Below are 24,422 nucleotides of genomic sequence, written 5' to 3'. Positions count from 1 at the left end.
CTTTACCATGAGGTAATCTGTTTCATTGCACGTTACCAGATCTAGAATAACCTGTTCTCTGATTGGCGCTAGAATGTGCTGCTGTAAGAAACTGTCCCAAAAACATTCCATGAACTCATCTTCCAGGCAACCCTAACCAGTCTGATTCATCCAATCTATAACTAGATTGAAATCGCCTGTGATTATTTCCATACATTTCTCAGAAGCCCTCACTATTTCTTCCTGTAAACCACATCCTACATGTAGTTTTCGGGGGAGCTGTAAACTACTCCCACAAGTGAATTCTTACTGCAGCTATTTCCTATCTCTATTCAAACCGATTCTACATCTTGATCTTTAGAACTAAAGTCATCTTTCACTACTGTACTAACGTCACCCTTAATTAACAGAGCTGCTCCACCATCTTTTCCCAGCTTCCTATCTTACCAGAATGCCAAATACCTTTGAATGTCCCAGGAATCCCAGTCTTGGGCACCTTGCAGCCACTTCTCCGTAGTGCCTACACATATTTATTTCTACTTGAGCTGACAGCTCCTCTGTTTTGTTAACAGTTGCTATACACGTTAAGATAAGAGTCTTTATTTCTATCTTTTCACTATTTTTGCAACCTCTGGCTCTCTCTGCTGGCACAATCTGAAGTGTGAGCGTTTTGCCCTTTCCTGCCAAGCTGTCATTACCCTTATTATTTCCTTGCTTACCTGCCTTGCCCTGTCCAGTTAACTTATCACATCTTCCCTCACCTTATCCATGGCTCTCACTCTTTATGGCCCTCTCTGCTGCCCTGGTAGACCCACCAGAACACTGGTCCTGGCAGATAATTAGATATTAACGAGTTTTATTTTCAGATTCTGTTGACTCTGAAACACAACAAACTCATTAATCAACAATTGCAACTGCTAAACACCAAGAGTGACCAAACTGCCGTAATTCCAGGTGCATGCATGGATTGTCACATGACCATTAACTCCATTGTATTAAAGGACCTGCCCATTGCTTCATGTCTGTCTAGCCACATGCAAATTGGTTCAGTTTCAGTACTTAATTATTTTCCTGTTCTGTACATATTGGTCTTTAGGCTCTTCATTTAGTCTGTATCATCATTTCATAAAGTTAAGCAGTAATTCTAAAGTGACATTTCTGTATTTTTTTTAGGTGAAACTTCTGATTCAGGAATGGGGGGTCAAAGTTCACCTGGAATTAGTTCACAGGCTCACCAAAAGAAAATAGATTCAAGAACTAAATGATCACTTTGGCTGTTTGGCCTGGCTGTTTTATGCATTGGACTTGTCAGATCCAAATTCACTTTAATACAGTCAGTGCAGGAAGACGAGAGGATTGTCAAACGAGATTAACAAGGAAGCACGGTGTAACCTCTAACAATGGATACATCTGAACAGAAACTCATTGACAATATCAATATCAGATCAATCGCATTGTAAAAGATACAAGCTGCACTTTGAAAGCATCGACAGTCGCAAATTCTGAATTAGAGGCAGCAAGTTTGTTTCTACTTTTATAATGCCAGAGCTTGTTATAACCTTTCAAAACATTGAAAGTGTGAGCTGTATGTAATATATTTCGTGCAACATGAATGACCACAACTGAACCACAGTTCGGATCCAGCAAAAGATCCGGCTCTCATACTCTCAACCTACTGAGCGGGGAGAGGGAACTGTTAGATTGTGTTTAATTTTTGTTTTAAGGGCTCATTGTTGGGCTGTACAAAGACAATTTTTTTACCTCAATGCACTTTAATGCAAGGATGAGCCACTGTGAAGATTCATATCTGGTGTCAAACGCCTGATGGCGAGTCAAGTCTGGAAAAAGAAGTCTTTTAAAAGGACGTTTGAACACATGTCGAGTGCATTCGGCTGGTTCATTCTGCGAAAAATGATAGCAGTCTTGGTTCTGAGTCAGAGGATTTTGCAAACAAGTCAATCCTACCCTCTCTCAAAACTGGACACAAACTCTTAAAGACTACAAACAAAGGGTAAAAATCAGATTCTTTTTTAAAACATCGTATGTTATCTTAACAAAATGATAAACCTCAATAGGATCATAAACCTTAGTGACCTTTCTATGAGGTCATTTGGACTCAAAACGTTAACTGTTTCTCTCTCCATAGGTGCTGCCAGACCTGCCAAGTTTTTCCAGCATTTTGTGTTTTTGTTTCAGATTTCCAGCATCTACGATATTTTGCATTGATTTATAAACCTTACTGGGTAATTAGTCATAGATGTTTGCAGCATGGAAACAGGCCCTTTGGCCCAACTTGTCCATGCTGCCCCTTTTTTTAACCCCTAAGCTAGTCCCAATTGTCTGCATTTGGCCCATATCCCTCTATACCCATCTTACCATGTAACTGTCTAAATGCTTTTTAAAAGACAAAATTGTACTCGCCTCCACTGCTCCTCTGGCAGCTTGTTCCAGACACTTACCACCCTCTGTGTGAAAAAATTACCCCTCTGGACTCTTTAACTGTCCCCTCTTACCTTAAACCTGTGCCCTCTAGTTTTAGGCTCCCCTACCTTTGGGAAAAGATATTGACTATCTAGCTGATCTATGCCCCCCATTATTTTATAGACCTCAATAAGATCATCCATAAGCCGCCTACGCTCCAGAGAAAAAAGTCCCAGTCTATCCAGCCTCTCCTTCTAACTCAAACCATCAAGTGCCGGTAACATCCATGTAAATTTTTTCTGCACTCTTTCTAGTTTAATATCCTTTCTATAATAGGGTGACCAGAACCTTACCCGAACTTTGGTAAATTGATGGAAAAGGTCCTTCGGGATGGGATTTACGACCATTTAGAAATATGCGGATTAATCCGGGATAGTCAGCACGGATTCGTGAAGGGCAAGTGTGCCTCACAAATTTGATTGAATTTTTTGAGGAGGTAACTAAGTGTGTTGATGAAGGTAGGGCAGTTGATGTCATATACATGGATTTTAGTAAGGCGTTTGATAAGGTCCCCCATGGTCGGCTTATGATGAAAGTAAGGAGGTGTGGGATAGAGGGAAAGTTGGTCGATTGGATATGTAACTGGCTATCTGATCGAAGACAGAGGGTGGTGGTGGATGGAAAATTTTCGGACTGGAGGCAGGTTGCTAGCGGAGTGCCATAGGGATCAGTGCTTGGTCCTCTGCTCTTTGTGATTTTTATTAATGACTTGGAGGAGGGGGCTGAAGGGTGGATCAGTAAATTTGCTGATGACACCAAGATTGGTGGAGTAGTGGATGAGGTGGAGGGCTGTTGTAAGCTGCAAAGAGACATAGATAGGGTGCAAAGCTGGGCTGAAAAATGGCAAATGGAGTTTAACCCTGATAAATGTGAGGTGATTCATTTTGGTAGGACTAATTTAAATGTGGATTACAGGGTCAAAGGTAGGGTTCTGAAGACTGTGGAGGAACAGAGAGATCTTGGAGTCCATATCCACAGATCTCTAAAGGTTGCCACTCAAGTGCGAAGAAGGCCTATAGTGTGTTAGCTTTTATTAACAGGGGGTTGGAGTTTAAGAGCTGTGGGGTTATGCTGCAACTGTACAGGAACTTGGTGAGACCACATTTGGAATATTGTGTGTAGTTCTGGTCACCTCACTATAAGAAGGACGTGGAAGCGCTAGAAAGAGTGCAGAGGAGATTTACCAGGATGCTGCCTGGTTTGGAGGGTCGGTCTTATGAGGAAATGTTGAGGGAGCTGGGGCTGTTCTCTCTGGAGCGGAGGAGGCTGAGGGGAGACTTAATAGAGGTTTATAAAATGATGAAGGGGATAGATAGAGTGAACGTTCAAAGACTATTTCCTCGGGTGGATGGAGCTGTTACAAGGGGGTATAACTATAGGGTTCATGGTGGGAGATATAGGAAGGATATCAGAGGTAGGTTCTTTACACAGAGAGTGGTTGGGGTGTGGAATGGACTGCCTGCAGTGATAGTGGAGTCAGACACTTTAGGAACATTTAAGCGGTTATTGGATAGGCACATGGAGCACACCAGGATGATAGGGAGTGGGATAGCTTGATCTTGGTTTCAGATAAAGCTCGGCACAACATCGTGAGCTGAAGGGCCTGTTCTGTGCTGTACTGTTCTATGTATTCCAAGTCTGGCCTTACCAGTGGCTTGTACAAATTCAACAAGACATCCCAAATCCTGTATTCAACGTTCTGTAAGAAGTTTAACAACACCAGGTTAAAGTCATCTTTGTAGAAACTTGATGTCTGTGTCGATATGCGCGATCTTCTTGGCGATCCTCTCCACTTGGAGCCGGCAGTTTGCGGTGTCGATGTCATCTTTGTAGAAACTTGATGTCTGTGTCTTACTGTGTTTACCCCAGTCCAACGCCGGCATCTCCACTTCAACATTCTGACCAATGAAACCAAGCATGTCATAGAGGTTTACACAGTAAGAAGTTTAACAACACCAGGTTAAAGTCCAACAGGTTTATTTGGTAGCAAAAGCCACACCGGCATCTCCACATCATAGAGGTTTACAGCATGGAAACAGGCCCTTCAGTCCAACTTGTCCATGCCGCCCTTTTTTTTTTAAAACCCCTAAGCTAATCCCAATTGCCCGCATTTGGCCCATATCCCTCTATACCCATCGTACCCATGTAACTATCTAACTGCTTTTTAAAAGACAAAATTGTACCCGCCTCTACTACTGCCTCTGGCAGCTTGTTCCAGACACTCACCACCCTCTGTGTGAATAAATTGCCCCTCTGGACAATTTTGTATCTTTCCCCTCTCACCTTAAGCCTATGCCCTCTAGTTTTAGACTCCCCTACCTTTGGGAAAAGATATTGTTGACTCTTATCTGCCGCACAGTCTGTTTTAACCCTTATACGGTGGACAAATAACCATGAGTAGACGTCTTATTAGTACAACCAATATTTATTTAAACCCACACAATCAATAATCACCCACCTAACCAACAATAAGTTATCTTACAGGAAAATACTAGAATTCAAGTCCAATACAAGACCTTGACTGAACTTTGCGTGACTGGCGAGTACTCAAGGAGATATTGGCCTTTATCTGTGCGCTGGTCTCGGTCGTCCTCTGCGTAAGTCTGGTCTGGCACTCTGGCTCTGGTCTTCCTTCCTTCTCGGGTGTGGTGGCTCTCCTCGTGCTGGTCGTCGCTGGCGATGTTCACCGTTGTTGTAGCTCGTTCGTGGGATCAGAGAGAGAGATTCCTGGTTGCGCAGCACCCTTTATACCCCGTTGGGTTTCACGCCCCGTTTGGCCATTGCTAATCAATCGATCAGGACTTGATCACCCTGATCGATAAGAGTCCAATCAGGTGCTGCCACACCGATCTCTGGGTGTATACCCAACAGCCATGCCTGTAGGTGCTGGAGGCACATAGAGTTCACACCTTTCCCCCAAACAAGGGGCCACGGCGCCCTCATGTCTGGTAAACAACCCAGGGTGACCAGAAAGTCTCTTTCATCCTGGAGATGAAACATATCCTGTTTATTCACTCATCAGGGTTGCAGCCTGTTTGTCTCTGTCTTTAAACTGCAGCCTGTCGATTTAGTTCTTGCCCATTTGTCCCAGAGTGCTTTGCAAATCGCCATTTTAGGTGGCCCGTTTGGCCACAATATTGACTATCTAGCTGATCTGTGCCCCTCATTATTTTATAGACCTCTAAGATCACCCCTCAGCCTCCTATGCTCTCGAGAAAAAAGTCCCAGTCTATCCAGCCTCTCCTTATAACTCAAACTATCAAGTCCCGGTAGCATCCTAGTAAATCTTTTCTGCACTCTTTCTAGTTTAATAATATCCTTTCTATAATAGGGTGACCAGAATTGCACACAGTATTCCAAGTGTGGCCTCACCAATGTCTTGTACAACTTCAACAAGGCATTCCAACTCCTGTATTCAATGTTCTGACCGATGAAACCAAGCATGTCGAATGCCTTCTTCACCACTCTGTCCACCTGTGACTCCACTTTCAAGCAGCTATGAACCTATACCCCTCTTTGTTCTATAACTCTCCCCGGCCCCTCCCCCACCTCCCTCAGTATTAACTGAGTAACTCCTGCCTGGTTCAATCTACCAAAATGCATCACCTTGCATTATTAGCATTAATTAGTTTAACCACCATTAACAGAAGCAAGGTGTTTCATTACACATTTTCGGGTAAAGATTCTGAGAAAGAAATTCTACCTGATGCTGGGACAGTCATCAGTTGCTGAAAGAAGAGTGATTAGACTAGAGTACAGTGTGGACAGGAGTCACAGTGTGGTCAGGGGGGAGTCTTCCTGTGCTGGACTGACTTCCTGCTGTGATCTTCACTATAGCAGTCACAGGCAGTGGAGAGGTGGATCATCGCACCAAGTGTAAATTGTATGAGTGAGAAAAAGCAGATCTGCTGTTTATATTATGTATTACAGGATGTTTTTTAAGAATAATACTGAATATTACTACGTTACTTTATTGCTGTTTTATTTTTGCTGCTGTCTGGGTCATGTTAATTTTCAAGAATGTTTCTAACATTTATTCTTTCATGGGATGTGAATATTGTTGGCAAGGCCAGCCTGTTACAAATTCCTAATTACCCTTTAATGGGGCTGATGAGTTAAAATAGGGTCACTGAATACTGAGGTCACTGGTGATTTGATACAAATGCATCGTTGCAGAGTCCTGATGGTTCTAGAAGGTAAACAAAGCAAAAAAATTAATGTTACTTCCCACTTGAAATCTAATAGTTCCACCCACTTGAAGTGTCCTAGAAGCATTTACATTTCACTACAGAGTATAAAAAGTGCTATAATTACAGGATGCTGTCACTGACAGTAGGGAGGTCAATTTAAACTGCTGATTTTCCCACTCTCGACCCATCCATAAACAGGGGTTTTTTTATTCTGTTTTTCCCAACTCTTAAATTTGGAAAGGTTCCAATCCTCCAGACGTAACTTGCTCAGCAAACTTGAGATAAGATGAAATAAAAGGTTTTGTTTATTTTTGCACTCTCACACGACAGGGTTTTCATAATGTCCACCCCTTTTACACACACACAATAAATAAGGGAATAAGGAAGAGGGTTCAGGGCATGATAAACTACAAGTAGGGGTTTTACAGTCCAGAATCAGAAGTCAACTGGAATGTTCTTTCCGAGGGGAGGTTGATTGGTCACAGAATGATTCGGCTTTTCTGATTGAGACTTGCACAACATGAGAAGGCACATAGAATGATTCAGTCAGGAGGCATGTGTTCCAAAGTTCCAGTAGTTGGATGTTTGATGAGGGTCGGCACAATGGTTAGCACTGCTTCCTCACAGCTCCAGGGACCCGGGTTCAATTCCAGCCTTGGATGACTATCCATCTGCTCATTCTTCCAGTGTCTGTGTGGGTTACTTCCAGATGCTCCGGTTTCCTCCGACAGTCCAAAGATGTGCAGGTTAGGTGGATTGCACGTGCTGAATTACTGCTTAGTTCCCCAAGATGTGTAGGTTAGATGGATTAGCCATGGGAAATGTGTGGGCTTATGGGGATAGGGGTGGGCAGAGGGCCTGGGTAAGATACTCTGTCAGGGAGTCGGTGCAGACTCGATGGGCCGAATGGCCACTTCTACACTGTAGGGATTCTATGGTGTTAGGATCGGAGTTCTTTCTGCTGGCACTGGCTTGATAGTAGACACCACAGGCTGGTGCGTGGAGTTCTGTACACGTTGGAAATCAGACATGAACTACTGCAATTGAGTTCCAACAGACAAGATCACAGTGCAGCTTGGGGGAGGTCATGTGATAGACCTCCTCAATGTTGTTACAGGATGACTGGAATCTTGAAGTTTAATTGAATCATAGAATCCTACAGTGCAGAAGGAGGCCATTCGGCCCATCAAGTCTGCACCGACCACAATCCCACCCAGGCCCTATCCCCATAACCCAATGCATTTACCCGAGCTAGTCCCCCTGACACTAAGGAGCAATTTAGCACGGCCAATCCGCCTAATCCACAAATCTTTGGACTGTGGGAGGGAACTGGAGCACCCGGAGGAAACCCACACAGACACGGAGAACATGCAAAACACACACACACACACACGAGGCTGGAATTGAACCTGGGTCCTTGGCGCTATAAGACAGCAGAGATAACCACTGTGCTACCGGGCCGCCCGTTGGAGTCGGGATTCCTTTTGTTTTGGGAGACGCTGGTGTCGGGTTAATTAACTGCCGCTCTCTTTGTCAAACCCGTGGTGTTGGGACTGCTCATGCTTCGGCCATTAGCATCATTATGGGAGGTTAGGACCTGCAATGGATTTCCTTTATTTGGAGCTGGCCGGACCAGACTCCCCATCCTCACGACCACTGTTATTTTCAAATTGTTGCAAGGCATCAGGTGATCGGCTGGGGACATGTTGTTAGCTCAGCAAGTTTCCATTTTTAACAACACAGAGAAAAGAAAATGACTTTATAAAATAATCCAGGAATGTATTTTTTTATCTTTCATGTCTCGACCTTCGCACACCTCCCCCCCCACCCCCCCATCTCTCTCCCCCCCCCCTCCCCCCGCCCTTTGCAGGAATGAAATGTTTAATTTAATAATTAATTTTTTTCTGTTTGCATTTTTTTTTAATGCGATCAGACGAAGGAATGATTGGGAAACTTGGTAGTACAGAGGCATACTTTAATTCACATCGCAAATTCAAACGCACAATCAGCAGGTGGAAATGACAGTTTTTGCTGCATCTTTGTTTTCAGTTTCGGGGCTGAATTCTCTGATTGTGGTAAACCACTGTTGTCTGTAGTGGTTAACCACCATAGTTAGTATTTCTCAGGACCTGTATATGTGGCACATCCCTGTCGGTTCCGCCCAAGTCTCCTCCCCCTGGTCCGGGTATAAAGGCGGTGGCTCCTCCCCCTTGCCTTCAGTACAGACCAGATCACCAACAGGGAGGGCTCCAGGTTCTTGCTAATAAAAGCCTATTTGTCTTGTTCACAACTAGTCTTGACTCGATTGATAGTGCATCAATTTTATTAGCAAGTTTTTTTTGAAGAATGGAGCAGCTACTGACAGCCGAAAGGCTGAATCTGGACCCGCGAGCTGCTGGAGCGTCAAACACGTTTGACCACTGGCTGCAATGCTTCGAGGATTACATCGAAGCCTCCACTGCCATCAGTACAGATGCTGACAAACTACGGGTGCTCCGCGGCTGGGTAAGCGATGTAGTATACGCTACGATCCGAGACGCGGAAAATTACACGACTGCTATCGAACTGTTAAAGGGCCTGTATAATAAACGGCCTAATGAAGTCTACGCGAGACACCTCCTCGCTACACGCAGACGGCAGCCAGGTGAATGTTACTTCTGCGGCCTGGGTAAGCACTGCCGACAACGCTGCCCGGTGAGGGAGTCGTTCTGCTCCGCGTGTGGGAAGAAGGGGCACTATGCCAAGGCCTGCCGTAAGTCTACCCCCAAATCCATGAGTGCCGCGTGTGACCCACGGGGGCCGCCATCTTGGACGCCCCCGGCTGCGTGCGACCCGTGGGGGCCGCCATCTTGGATGACCCTGGCCGCGTGCGACCCGCGGGGCCGCCATCTTGGATGACTCTGGCTGCGTGTGAATCGTGGGGGCCGCCATCTTGGATGACATCATCGGCCATCGGCAACCCACGGGGGCCGCCATCTTGTACGACAACGGCCGCGAGTGACCAGCAGGAGCCGCCATCTCCTACCTCATCAGCCCCCTACGGCTATCTGCAGGATTCAACGGTGGCATCGGTAACCCTGGACCAGACGAAGCCTCATCGTTTCGCCGAGTCCATGATGGACATTGAGGTAAGGACAGGATTAAGGAGAATCCCAAGGCATTTTATTCATACGTTAGGAACAAAAGGGTTGTAAGGGAAAAAATCGGACCTCTCAGGGACAAAAGTGGGGACTTATGCTTGGAGCCCAAAGAGGTAGGGGAGATCCTAAATGAATACTTTGCGTCGGTATTCACTAAGGAGAGGGATGTGTTGACTGGGAGTGTCTCGGAGGGGAGTGTTGAACCGTTGGAGAAAATCTCCATTACAAAGGAGGAAGTGTTAGGTTTGTTAGAGAATATAAAGACTGACAAATCCCCAGGGCCTGATGGAATCTATCCAAGGCTGCTCAGGGAGACGAGAGGTGAAATAGTTGGGCCTCTGACGCAAATCTTTGTCTCGTCACTGGACACAGGTGAGGTCCCAGAGGATTGGAGGATAGCCAATGTGGTCCCGTTATTTAAGAAGGGTAGGAAGGATAACCCGGGTAATTATAGGCCGGTGAGCTTGACGTCCGTGGTGGGGAAGTTGTTGGAGAAGATTCTTAAAGATAGGATGTATGCGCATTTAGAAAGGAATAAACTCATTAACGATAGTCAACATGGTTTTGTGAGAGGGAGGTCATGCCTCACGAACCTGGTGGTGTTTTTTGAAGAAGTGACCAAAATGGTTGACGAAGGAAGGGCCGTGGATGTTGTCTATATGGACTTTAGTAAAGCGTTTGACAAAGTCCCTCATGGTAGGCTAGTGAAAAAGGTTGGATCCCATGGGATAAAGGGGGAGGTGGCTAGATGGGTGGAGAACTGGCTTGGTCATAGAAGACAGAGGGTGGTAGTGGAAGGGTCTTTTTCCGGCTGGAGGCCTGTGACTAGTGGTGTACCGCAGGGCTCTGTATTGGGACCTCTGCTGTTTGTGATTTATATAAATGATCTGGAAGAAGGAGTAACTGGGGTGATCAGTAAGTTTGCGGACGACACAAAACTGGCAGGACTTGCAGATAGTGAGGAACATTGTCAGAGGCTACAGAAGGATATAGATAGGCTGGAAATTTGGGCAAGGAAATGGCAGATGGAGTTCAATCCTGATAAATGCGAAGTGATGCATTTTGGTGGGAATAATGTAGGGAGGAGCTACACGATAAATGGAAGAACCATAAAGGGTGTAGAGACGCAGAGGGACCTGGGTGTGCAAGTCCACAGATCTTTGAAGGTGACGTCACAGGTGGAGAAGGTGGTGAAGAAGGCATATGGCATGCTTGCCTTTATAGGACGGGGCATAGAGTATAAAAGTTGGGGTCTGATGTTGCAGATGTATAGAACGTTGGTTCGGCCGCATTTGGAATACTGCGTCCAGTTCTGGTCGCCACACTACCAGAAGGACGTGGAGGCTTTGGAGAGAGTACAGAGGAGGTTTACCAGGATGTTGCCTGGTATGGAGGGGCTTGGTTATGAGGAGAGATTGGGGAAACTGGGGTTGTTCTCCTTGGAAAGACGGAGGATGAGGGGAGACTTAATAGAGGTGTATAAAATTATGAAAGGCATAGATAGGGTGAACGGTGGGAAGCTTTTCCCCGGGTCGGTGGTGACGTTCACGAGGGGTCATAGGTTCAAGGTGAAGGGGGGGAGGTTTAACACAGATATCAGAAGGACATATTTCACACAGAGGGTCGTGGGGGCCTGGAATGTGTTGCCGGGCAAGGTGGTGGAGGCGGACACACTGGGAACGTTTAAGACTTATCTAGACAGCTATATGAACGGAGTGGGAATGGAGGGATACAAAAGAGTGATCTAGTTTGGACCAGGGAGCGGCGCGGGCTAATTGTTCCTGGTTTCTCGTTTCAAGGCTTCATTCTACGATCATCTTGCTGGTGCCAGTACAGAGTGAGACTGCGGATAGTTGGGAACCTGTCTCGGGGGCAGGGGATTCATATGGTGTTCGTGGAAGTGGAAATGACTAGGGTTGGGAAGCATTTTCCGATCGGGGCCATTGTGATCTCCTGGACTCGTTTCGATCGCCTCAGGGGGTCGGAGAGGAATTTCCCAGATTTTTTTTCCCCATATTGGCCCTGGGGTTTTTCACTCTGGGTTTTCGCCTCTCCCTGGAGATCACATGGTCTGGAATGGGGGGGTGGGGGTAAGTTAATAGGTTGTAATGAACAAAGCATCGTAGCTGTGAGGGACAGCTCGGTGGATAGGATATTGGTATGTAGATAGGCTGGAAAATTGGGTGGGGATCCTGGATTCAGGATTCAATCCTGGACCGGGGAGCGGCGCGGGCTTGGAGGGCCGAAGGGCCTGTTCCTGTGCTGTATTGTTCTTTGTTCTTTGTTCTTAAACGGGCACAGGGAGCATTGTTTGTTTGACAGCGGGAGTACGGAGAGCTTCATTCACCCTGATACGGTGCGCCGATACGCCTTTTCCGTGTGGCCCGTCAAGCAGATGATCTCCATGGCATCGCAATCCCGCTCCGTGAATGTCTTCGGCTGCTGCGTGGTGACCCTGAAGGTGAGGGGCACAGTATACGATAACTTCAGGCTCCTCGTGCTGCCACACCTCTGCGCTTCCGTACTCCTGGGGCTAGACTTCATGACCCATCTGAAGAGTGTCACTATATAGTATAATGGGCCTTTTCCCCCACTCTCCGTCTGCAATCAGCAGCGTCTAAATTGCCCACCGCGCATCACCTGCAGTCTCTCGACTCTTAAGATCGCCCCTCCCTCCTTCTTTGCGAATCTCACTCACGACTGCAAGCCCATCGCCACCAAGAGCAGGCGGTATAGTGCTGGAGACAGGGCCTTTATCAGGTCCGAAGTCCATCGGCTCCTCAGGGAAGGGATCATCGAAGCCAGTACCAGCCCCTAGCGAGCACAAGTGGTAGTCGTTAAGTCCGGGGAGAAACACAGAATGGTCATTGACTACAGTCAGACCATTAACTGATATAAGCAGCTGGATGCGTACCCCCTTCCCCGCATATCTGACATGGTCAATCAGATTGCACAATATCAGGTGTTCTCCACCATTGACTTGAAGTCGGCGTACCACCAGCTCCCTATCCACCCGGAGGACCGCCAATATACGGCGTTCGAGGCGGCTGGTCGCCTTTACCACTTCCTTAGGGTCCCTTTTGGCGTCACCAACGGGGTCTCAGTCTTCCAGCGCGAAATGGACCGAATGGTAGACCAGAACGGGCTGCGGGCTACCTTCCCGTACCTGGATAACGTCACCATCTGTGGCCATGACCAGCAGGACCACGATGCCAACCTCCACAAATTCCTGCACACGGCTAGTCTCCTTAACCTAACCTACAATAAGGAGAAGTGCGGGTTCAGTACACACCGCATCGCCATCCTCGGGTACGTAGTGGAGAATGGGGTCATCGGCCCCGATCCCAACCGTATGCGTCCCCTCCTGGAACTTCTCCTCCCCACTAGCCTCAAAACACTGAGAAGATGCCTGGGTTTCTTCTCGTACTATGCACAGTGGGTCCCCAACTATGCGGATAAAGCCCGTCCGCTCATAAAATCCACCCTTTTTCCCCTGACGGCGGAGGCCCGTCTGGCCTTCGACCGCATCAAAGCTGACATCGCGAAGGCCACGATGCACGCTGTAGACGAATCCATCCCGTTCCAGGTGGAGAGCGATGCGTCTGATTTCGTCCTAGCCGCCACCCTTAACCAGGCGGGCAGACCCGTGGCCTTCTTTTCACAAACCCTCCAAGGCCCCGAAACTCGACACTCCTCTGTCGAAAAGGAGGCCCAAGCCATAGTGGAAGCTGTGCGGCACTGGTGCCACTATTCAGCTGGTAAACGGTTCACCCTACTCACAGACCAACGATCCATTGCCTTCATGTCCAACAACACGCAGCGGGGCAAGATCAAGAACGACAAGATATTACGGTGGAGGATCGAACTCTCCACCTACAATTACGATATCTTGTATCGGCCCAGGAAGCTCAATGAGCCACCTGACGCCCTGTCCCGTGGAACATGCGCCAGTGCACAGGTGGACCGGTTACAGGCTCTTCACAACGACCTCTGCCACCTGGGGGTCACCAGGTTTTTCCACTTCATTAGAGCCCGAAACCTGCCCTACTCAGTTGAGGATGTCAGATCCATAACTCGGAACTGTCAGGTCTGCGCGGAATGCAAGCCGCACTTCTACTGGCCAGACAGGGCACACCTCATAAAAGCCACCCGCCCCTTTGAACACCTAAGCATCGACTTCAAAGGCCCCCTCCCCTCATCTGATCACAACATATACTTCCTCAATGTCATTGACGAGTACTCACATTTCCCCTTTGCAATTCCCTGCCCAGATATGTCCTCGGCCACAGTCATTAGGGCCCTGCGCAGCCTCTTCACTCTGTTTGGTTACCCCAGCTATATCCATAGTGACCGGGGATCCTCTTCCATGGGTGAGGAACTACAACAGTACCTGCTCTCCAAAGGCATAGCCTCAAGTAGGACTACTAGCTACAACCCCCGGGGTAACGGACAGGTGGAGAGAGAGAATGCCGCTGTCTGGAAGACCGTTTTACTAGCACTACGATCTAAAGGCCTTCCAGTCACCCGCTGGCAAGAGGTCCTACTGGAGGCACGACACACCATTAGGTCCCTCCTATGCACAGCAACCAATGCCACCCCTCACAAACGGATGTTCGTGTTCCCCAGGAAGTCTTTCTCAGGGACTTCACTACCATCGTGGCTGGCATACCCGGGCCCTGTCCTGCTTTGGAAGCATGCCAGGACCCGTAAGTCTGACCCCCTGGTCGAGAGGGTACAACTCCTTCATACCAACCCCCAGAACGCCTACGTGCTGTACCCCAACGGGCAGGAGGACACAGTATCTATCCGTGACCGAGCGCCCGCAGGTGACTCAGAGACCTCTATAGCCCCCAGCTCCTCACCCCCAACCCCTGACTTTGTCCCTACCATGTCAGAACCACTACTCACTCCTCTCGCCCCCGTGTACAGCTCGCCTGAGCCCCAGGAGTTATCACCACGCACCCGATGGGCGGACGAGACCACGGATGACAGCTACGTTCCGGCGCTCGAAACGACACCACGACCTGAAACCACGTCGGAAGCGGCACTACGGCGATCGCAGCAGAAGAGTAAGCCTCTGGATAGACTAAATCTGTAAATATTGTAAATATTGTTCACTCTGTCTCACCCCCGACGGACTCTTTTTTTTAAACAGGTGGTGAATGTGGTAAACCACTGTTATCTGTAATGGTTAACCCCCGTAGTTAGTATTTCTCATTACCTGTATATGTGGCACATCCCTGTCGGTTCCGCCCAAGTCTCCTCCCCCTGGTCCGGGTATAAAGGCGGTGGCTCCTCCCCCTTGCCTTCAGTACAGACCAGATCACCGACAGGTATGGCTCCAGGTTCTTGCTAATAAAAGCCTATTTGTCTTGCTCACAACTAGTCTTGACTCGATTGATAGTGCATCACCGATCTCACCCGCAGCTGGGATTCTCCAGTCCCGCTGCTGGGAGTGGAGATTTGGTTAAGTGCCAAATTCTCCATTCTCACTGGCAGCCGTAGCAGGATGTGAATGACTGGAGGATTCCGGCCTTCGACTCTGGCCGTCTGGAGGGCATTGTCCTTTGCAGCAATGTAAGTAATTCGGTGAGGATTTGAATTTCATCTGCTTGGGGAAGCCTACTTGAGCACAAAACTTCTGAATTCATCTTCCTTCTGTTGTTGGGGGTTGGGGGGGCGGGGGGAGGGGGTGGGTGCGGGGGTTCAGGCATATCACCCTCCTGTATCTGAGACTGCAGGATTTATAGGGTGATGAGACCAGAGGGGTTGAATGTGGATTGAGCAGCTCTGTGAGATGCATGGGAATCCTGGACATCTCACTCTGGTGGCGCCAGGACCTGGGATTATCTGATTGAACTGCTCTTAATATAGAAAGATAGAAAATAGGAGCAGGAATAGACCATTCAGTCTAGGATAACATATTCTCTAGTTGGTTCCTCAACCTGTTGGTCCATAGCAGGAGTAGGCCAACTGGCCCCTCGAGGCTGCTCCGCCATTCAATAAGATCATGGCTGATCTTTTTGTGGACTCAGCTCCACTTACCCACCCGCTCACCTTAACCCTTAATTCCTTTACTGTTCAAAAATTTATCTATCCTTGCCTTAAAAACATCCAATGAAGTAGCCTCAACTACTTCACTGGGCAGGGAATTCCCCAGATTCACAACTCTGTGTGAAGAAGTTCCTCCTCAACTCAGTCCTAAATCTGCTTCCCCTTATTTTGAGGCCATGCCCCCTAGTTCTAGTTTCACCCACCAGTGGAAACAACTTCCCTGCTTCTAATCTATTCCTTTCATAATCTTATATGTTTCTATAAGATCTCCCCTCATTCTTCTGAATTCCAATGAGTATAGCCCCAGTCTACTCAGTCTCTCCTCATAAGCCAACCCTCTCAACTCCGGAATCAACCTCGTGAATCTCTTCTGCACCCCCTCCAGTGCCAGTATATCCTTTCTTAAGTAAGGAGACCAAAACTGTACACAGTACTCCAGGTGTGGCCTCACCAGCACCTTATACAGCTGCAACATAACCTCGCTGTTTTTAAACTCCATCCCTCTCGCAATGAAGGACAAAATTCCATTTGCCGCCTTAATTACCTGCAAACCAACTCTGAGATTCCTGCACAAGGACACCCAGGTCCCTCTGCACAGCAGCATGCTGCAATTTTTTACCATTTAAATAATAGTCCATTTTGCTCTTATTCCTACCAAAATAGATGACCTCACATTTACCAACATTGTACTCCATCTGCCAGACCCTCGCCCACTCACTTAGACTATCTATATCCCTTTGCAAACTTTCAGCGTCCTCTGCACACTTTGCTCTTCCACCCATCTTAGTGTCATCTGCGAATTTTGACACACTACACTTGGTCCCCAACTCCAAATCGTCTATGTAAATCGTAAACTATAGCAGTCCCAACACTGATCCCTGAAGCACACCACGAGTCACTGATCGCCAACCAGAAAAACATCTATTTACCCCCACTCTTTGCTTTCTGTTAGTTAACCAATCCTCTATCCATGCTAATACATTACCCGTAATACTGTGCACCTTTATCTTATGTGGCAATCTTTGGTGCGGTACCTTGTCAAATGCCTTCTGGAAATCCAGATACACCACATCCACAGATACACCAGATCCACAGATACACCACATCCAGAAAACTATCCCGTATACTCTCCAGGAATTCCTCCTCAATGGCATTGTTACTAATCTACATGCAAATTAAATTCACCCATAATTACAGATATTCATTTATCACATGCATCTGTAATTTCTTTTTCATGCCATTCCCAACATCACCTCTGCAGTTTGGGGATCTATATCCAACCCCCACTAATGTTTTTTGCCCCTTGGTGTTTCTCAGCACTACCCATACAGATTCCACATCATCGAAGCTAATTTCCAACCTCACTATTGCACTAATTTCCTATTTAACCAGCAATGCAACTCCACTGCCTTTTCCTCTTGGTCTGTCCTTCCTAAATACTGAATACCCCTGAATGTTCAGTTCCCTGGGTCACCCTGCAGTCATGTCTGCATAATCCAGACAATATCATTGACATCTATTTTTGTGTTTAATTCATCCATTTAATTGCAAATGCTCTGTGCATAAAGGCACAAATCCTTAAGGCTTTAATCCATTATTTTTCACTATGGCTCAGTTTGATTCTGGCCCTTGGTTTTTCTGTCTATCACTTCTTATTTCCCTTTTCTGTCTTTTGTTCTTGTCTGTGTCTCCCCCTCCCCTGACGCCTTGCGTTGGTTCCTAATCCCTTGCAATTTTAGTTTAAATCCTCCCAATCGCTCCAGCAAATATTCCCATTCCCACAAGGATATCAGTCCCAGTCCTGCCCAGGTGTAACCTGTCCAGTTTGTACAGGTCCCACCTCCCCCAGAACCAGACCCAGGAATCTGAAAACCTCCCCCTTGCACCATCTATTCAGCCACGTATTGATCTGATATCTCCTGCTGTTTCTACTCTAACACATGGCACTGGGAGTAATCCTGAAAGCACTACCTTTGAGGTTCTACTTTTCAACTTACTTCCTAACCCCCTATAATAAGCTTTTAGGACCTCATCCCTTCTTTTACCTACATTGTTTGTACCAATGTGTACCACGGCCAGTGGCTGTTCACCCTCCCCATCCAGAATGTCCTGTAGCCGCTCGGACATCCTTGATCCTGGGAGTTTTGTTTGCAGCCACAAAAATGTATTTCTATTCCCTTACAATTGAATCTCCTATGCCAGGAAGTGTTAGGATGCCATTAAAATGAATGTATAGTTTTTTTTGCACAAGTAAAATCAAACTGGCATGTAGCTTGGAAACTGTGTCTAGACAACACCTCAGATAAAGGAAAGAATAGGGAACAGGGTGTTCTTCGCAATTGGTACAATTAGTATTCAGAATGCTGTGAGCTCGGAAGCAGTTTAGACACAGACGGGGTGTTGAAGAAGCAGCAGCAAGAAAGAGAGAGAGGCAGCCGTTCTCAACTCAGCTAGAGATGAGCTGCTAAAGGTAAGCCAGTTTTTGCAAAAGATTGTTTTCTTTGCTAATCCGAACACCATTCCCAAATCCTGCTCATTTAAGCTGTATGGTGCAGTAGTCACTGGCTCGATTTGACCAATGGTTGTTGTTTGGGAAATGGGGGTCTCAGCAAAGTTTAGGATTAAGGGTAAACAAACACCTCTGGGTTTTCAGCCTTTGAGGGATTAAGTTTTTACTGTTAATTTGCCGAAGTTATTTGTCGTGTTTTATTATATTTCTTCTAGTTAAGAAATACTTGTATTTGTTCAGTAAAAGAGAGGTCTGAGTTCTTACTGTTCCCGCAAACGTTTCTCGCTAATATCCAAAAAACGAATGCACCATACAAAACCAGTATTTCAGGATGGAATACTACCACGCATAGCATCAACGGGGTTTTGTAACTTAAAAATTGGGGGTTCTCAGCATCGCTGTTTTATCCTCCCGCTCCATTCTCAATCTTGCTCTTTTATCCTCCTGGCCCCACTTTTTCTCCTGCTTAGCACCCGTCTGTTCATTTGGGTGACCTGGAGCTTCAGTTGCTTGGACCCAGCAACGAGGATTAGGCCAAGTGTCAGGAGAATGGGAGGTTTTGCAGGACCTTTGGCTGGTTTAGGGGATAGTGCAACTGGAGAGTTGGCCCCAGAACTTGGGTCGGCTTTTCTGGGCTGAGATGATAGGGAGAGGGTTTTCATACTGGATATGACTACAGATAGTATCCTGGTGGGGGTAAGCATGAGGTCCAAACTGGTTGGGGTCCCTCTGCTGGTGAGTTGGTTTGTGTGTCTTTTGGGACACTATTGCCCACTGGGGAATGGCCAGCTGCTACTGGTGTACCTCCAGGTGGCTTATCAACTGGGGGAGGCATAACACTCCCTCCTGGGTGAATTTGGGAACTTTTCAGCTCCACGGTTCTTCTTGCTCTGGAGCGATTTGCGAAAATGGTCACGGGCTTCCTGAGCCAGGGCCTTTGGATTTGGAGAGGGTGGGATGCTAACATATTTCAGGTCCTCTGGAACACCACTGCCCACTAGTGGGGGTGCATCCTTAGCTAGGCTGTCTTGGGAGCTCGTCAACTGGGGGAAGCCGTCTGTTCACTCTGAAACACAACAAACACTTTAGTCAATGATGCATGGATTGTCACATGACCATTAACTCCATTGTATTAAAGGACCTGCCTATTGCTTCATGTCTGTCCAGCGACATGCAAATTAGTTCAGTTCCAGTACTTAAATATTTTCCTGTTCTGTACATATTGGTCTTTAAACTCTTCATTGAGTCTGTATCATCATTTTGTGAAGTTAAACACTAATTCTAAAGTGACATTTCTGCATTTTTCTTTTTTAGGCGATATTTCTGATTCAGGAATAGGGAGGGAGCCAAAGTTCATCTGAAAGTACTCCTGATCAAGAGGAAATAGATTTCAGAAAGATATGATCAGTTTGGCCCGTTTGGAATGGCTGTTTTATGCACTGGACTTGTCGGATCCAAATTTACTTTAATACAGTCAGTGCAGGAAGACAAGGGGATTGTCAAAAGAAATTAACAAGGAAGCACGGTGTAACCTCTACAAATGGACACATCGCAACAGAAACTCATTGACAATATCAATATCAGATCAATCGCATTGTAAAAGATACAAGCTGCACTTTGAAAGCATCGACAGTGGCAAATTCGGAATTATCGAGGCAGCAAGTTTGTTTACCACACATTGTACCAAAGCCTGTTATATAATCTTTCAAAATACTCTCCGGGTATAACATAATCTTCAAGGAACAAAGAACAGTACAGCACAGGAAACAGGCCCTTCGGCCCTCCAAGCATGTGCCACTCATTGGTCCGACTAGACCATTCGTTTGTATCCCTCCATTCCCAGACTGCTCATGTGACTATCCAGGTAAGTCTTAAATGATGCCAGCATGTCTGCCTCCACCACCCTACTTGGCAGCGCATTCCAGGCCCCCACCACACTCTGTGTAAAAACGTCTCTCTGATATCTGAGTTATACCTCGCCCCTCTCACCTTGAGCCCGTGACCCCTCATGATCGTCACCTCCGACCTGGGAAAAAGCTTCCCACTGTTCACCCTATCTATACCCTTCATAATTTTGTACACCTCTATTAGGTCTCCCCTCATTCTCCGTCTTTCCAGGGAGAACAAGCCCAGTTTACCCAATCTCTCCTCATAGTTAAGACCCTCCATACCAGGCAACATCCTGGTAAACCTTCTCTGCACTCTCTCTAAAGCCTCCACGTCCTTCTGGTAGTGCAGCGACCAGAACTGGACGCAGTACTCCAAATGTGGCCTAACCAGCGTTCTATACAGCTGCAACATCAGACTCCAGCTTTTATACTCTATACCCTGTCCTATAAAGGCAAGCATACCATATGCCTTCTTCACCACCTTCTCCACCTGTGCTGCCACCTTCAAGGATTTGTGGACTTGCACACCTAGGTCCCTCTGTGTTTCTATACTCTTGATGGCTCTGTCATTTATTGTATAACTCCCCCCTACATTAGTTCTTCCAAAATGCATCACTTTGCATTTATCTGGATTAAATTCCATCTGCCATTTCTCCACCCAATTTTCCAGCCTATCTATATCCTGCTGTATTGTCCGACAATGTTCATCGCTATCCGCAAGTCCAGCCATCTTCGTGTCATCCGCAAACTTGCTGATAACACCTGTTACACCTTCTTCCAAATCATTTATATATATATCACAAATAGCAGAGGTCCCAGTACAGAGCCCTGCAGAACACCACTGGTCACAGACCTCCAGCCGGAAAAAGACCCTTCGACTGCTACCCTCTGTCTCCTGTGGCCAAGCCAGTTTTCTACCCATCTAGCCACCTCTCCTTGTATCCCATGAGCCTTAACCTTCTTAACCAACCTGCCATGAGGGACTTTGTCAAATGCCTTACTGAAATCCATGTAGACGACATCCACGGCCCTTCCTTCGTCAACCGTTTTTGTCACTTCCTCAAAAAACTCCACCAAATTTGTAAGGCACGACCTCCCTCTTACAAAACCATGCTGTCTGTCACTAATGAGATTGTTCCGTTCTAAATGCACATACATCCTGTCTCTAAGAATCCTCTCCAACAATTTCCCGACCACAGACGTCAAGCTCACTGGCCTATAATTATCCGGGTTATCCCTGCTACCCATTCGCTATCCTCCATTCCTCAGGGACCTCACCTGCGTCCAATGAAGAGACAAAGATTTCCGTCAGAGGCCCAGCAATTACATCTCTTGTCTCCCTGAACAGTCTAGGATAGATGCCATCAGGCCTGGGGATTTGTCAGTTTTAATGTTATCTAAAAAACCTAACACTTCCTCCCTTGTAATGGAGATTCTCTCTAACGGGTCAACACCTCCCTCTGAGACACTCCCAGTCAACAAGTCCCTCTCCTTTGTGAATACCGATGCAAAGTATTCATTTAGGATCTCCCCTATTCCCTTGGGTTCTAAGCATAATTCCCCTCCTTTGTCCCTGAGAGGTCCGACTTTTTCCCTGACAACTCTTTTGTTCCTAACATATGAATAAAATGCCTTAGGATTCTCCTTAATCCTATCTATCAAGAACATTTCGTGACCTCTTTTTGCCCTTCTAACTCCCCGTTTGAGTTCTTTCCTACTCTCTCTGTATTCCTCCAGAGCTCCATCTGTTTTCAGTTGCCTGGACTGAACGTACGCCTCTTTTTTTCTTTTTGATCAGATCCTCAATTTCCCTGGTTATCCACGGCTCTCGAATCCTACCTTTCCTATCCTTCCTTTTTACAGGCACATGCCTGTCCTGCAGCCTTATCAACTGTTCCTTAAAAGACTCCCACATGCCAGACGTGGACTTACCCCTGAACAGCCTCTCCCAATCAACGGCCACCAATTCCTGCCTAATCCGGCTATAGTTAGCCTTCCCCCAATTTAGCACCTTACCCTTAGGACAACACTTGTCCTTGTCCATTACTATCCTAAAGTTAACAGAGTTGTGGTCACTATTTGCCACATGTTCCCCTACCGAAACTTTGACGACCTGACCGGGCTCATTTCCCAGAACTAGATCCAGTATAGCCCCCTCTCTAGTCGGGCTATCTACATACTGTTCCAAAGAACCTTCCAGTACGCATTTTACAAATTCCTCCCCGTCCAGACCCCCAGCCCTCAGCACTTTCCAGTCTATACCAGGGAAATTGAAGTCTCCCACTACAACAACCCTATTTTTTCTGCACATATCCAGAATCTCCTGACATATCTGTTCCTCCACTTCCCGTGGGCTGTTGGGTGGTCTGTAGTATACCCCCAGCATAGTGATTGCACCTTTCCTGTTTCTGAGCTCCACCCACAGCGACTCATTACATGACCCCTCTAAATTGTCCACCCTCTGCACCGCTGTAATATGCTCCCTAACTAATACCGCTCCTCCCCCACCTTTTTTAGCCCCTCCTCTGTCTCGCCTAAAACACTTATACCCCGGAATGTTCAGCTGCCAGTCCTGTGCATCTTTTAACCATGTCTCCGTCACCGCAACCACATCCAAATTCCGAGTAAGCATTAAGGCCCTAAGTTCGTCTGTCTCACCCGTTACGCTCCTCGCATTGAAGCAGATGTACTCCAGACCTCCAGTCCCACTCAGGTCATCCTGCTCCAGAATGCTCTTCTTCTTAGCTAGCCTTGCCCTGGCCCCCAGCTCAACCCCAGCCTCAGTACTTACTGACCTACTGTTTTGATCCCCACCCCCCTGCCACACTAGTTTAAACCCTGCCGAAACACTCTAGCAAAACTCCCAGCCAGGATATTTGTGCCCTTCCAGTTAAGGTGTAACCCATCCTTTCCATACAGGTACCATCCTCTCTTGAAGACTTCCCAATGATCTATGAATTTGAAACCCTCCCTCTTGCACCAGTCCTTTAGTCACGTGTCCAATTGTAGAATCTCCCTGTTCCTGGCCTCACTAGCACTAGGCACTGGGAGCAGTCCAGAGATTGCTACCCTAGAGGCCTTATTTTTTAGCCTAGCACCCATCTCCCTGAATTGCTCTCGTATGACCCCCCTGCACTTTCTACCTACGTCATTTTCACCAATGTGTACAATTACATCTGTTTGATTACCGTCCCTTTTTAATATGCTTCCTACCCTCTCGGAGACATCCAGTACCCCGGCACCAGGGAGGCAGACTACTATCCTGGAGTCTTCCTTTCAATTCTTAACGGTAGAGTCATTCAACAGAGATCTAAACGAGCCGTCCCTTTTCAAAGACAGTGTGGAGAGGTGGGAGTCATGTAATATGGGCCTCTGGAACCAGCCTTGCTGAACTGTATACTCTCAATTTGTTTTTTTACCATCTGACCACCAGCCTCATAGACCAGGAGCCCTGGTCCAGGTTGGACACTGGCACCATCTGCTGAGATTCGATGCCATCGCCTACAAGACTGGTTAATCTCTGCATACCCATCTCATCATGTGAAGTCAACACCACCAGAAAAGTGAATTATCCAGCATCAGTTGTCAACCTACTGACCGAGCTTGGTGAAGGAATACCTCACTGGACTTTGATTCTAGACTCTGGAACCCACGTGAAACTATTTCCTTTATGGTCTCTGCACTGTAAATCATTCCTTTCTCTATCCCTGTACGAATGCAAAAGGAATGCTTTGAAACCCCCCTCCTGCGTTTTGACTGAGTAGCGCTCCTTCCTCAGTGTTAGGAGATCGTCCAGACACGTCAACTCTATCATCTCTCAATCAGGAGACAAACTCTTAAAGATTTTAATAATGAAAAAATCAAGAATAAAGATAGAAAATACTGGAAATTTTAGCACATCTGGCAGCATCTATGAAGAGAGAAACAGAGTTAACATCTAGATATTTCAGCTCATAAAGGGTCAAACTTTTGCACGGTGACACAGTGGTCAACACTGCTGCCTCACAGCACCAGGGACCCGGGTTCGATTCCGGCCTTGTATTCCTCTCTGTGTGGAGTTTGCATGTTCTCCCCATGTCTGTGTGGGTTTCCTCTGGGTTCTCCGGTTTCCTCCCACATTCCAAAGATTGACCGTGCTAAATTTCTCCATAGCGTCCAAGGGTGGATTGGCCATTGGAAG

The 24,422-nt window shown here is 46.9% G+C and overlaps 1 protein-coding gene across 9 annotated transcripts in view; it reads left to right on the top strand.

Annotated features, from left to right (window-relative positions):
• LOC144509816 (tumor necrosis factor receptor superfamily member 5-like) overlaps positions 1-24,169 on the top strand; it is a 125,887-nt gene extending 101,718 nt beyond the window's left edge. For 6 of the 9 annotated variants that reach the window (XM_078238662.1, XM_078238664.1, XM_078238665.1 and 3 more), the window contains 5 exons: positions 1,153-9,778; positions 12,092-12,251; positions 14,720-14,859; positions 19,668-20,217; positions 23,676-24,167. In XM_078238662.1, the coding sequence (XP_078094788.1) occupies positions 1,153-1,156 (4 nt within the window). In that variant the 3' untranslated portion in view covers positions 1,157-9,778; positions 12,092-12,251; positions 14,720-14,859; positions 19,668-20,217; positions 23,676-24,167. Of the gene's footprint in view, positions 1-1,152; positions 9,779-12,091; positions 12,252-14,719; positions 14,860-19,667; positions 20,218-23,675 lie in introns of all 9 variants that reach the window. The other 3 variants (XM_078238660.1, XM_078238659.1, XM_078238658.1) reach the window with 3 other exon arrangements.
• Positions 24,170-24,422: the final 253 nt, after the last annotated feature.

The sequence above is a fragment of the Mustelus asterias genome, chromosome 22 (genome assembly GCF_964213995.1).
Source record: "Mustelus asterias chromosome 22, sMusAst1.hap1.1, whole genome shotgun sequence".
In the NCBI taxonomy this organism is placed as follows: Eukaryota; Metazoa; Chordata; class Chondrichthyes; order Carcharhiniformes; family Triakidae; genus Mustelus; species Mustelus asterias.
Note: the sequence above shows the minus strand (reverse complement) of the source record. Positions and strands in the feature narration are given on the sequence as shown.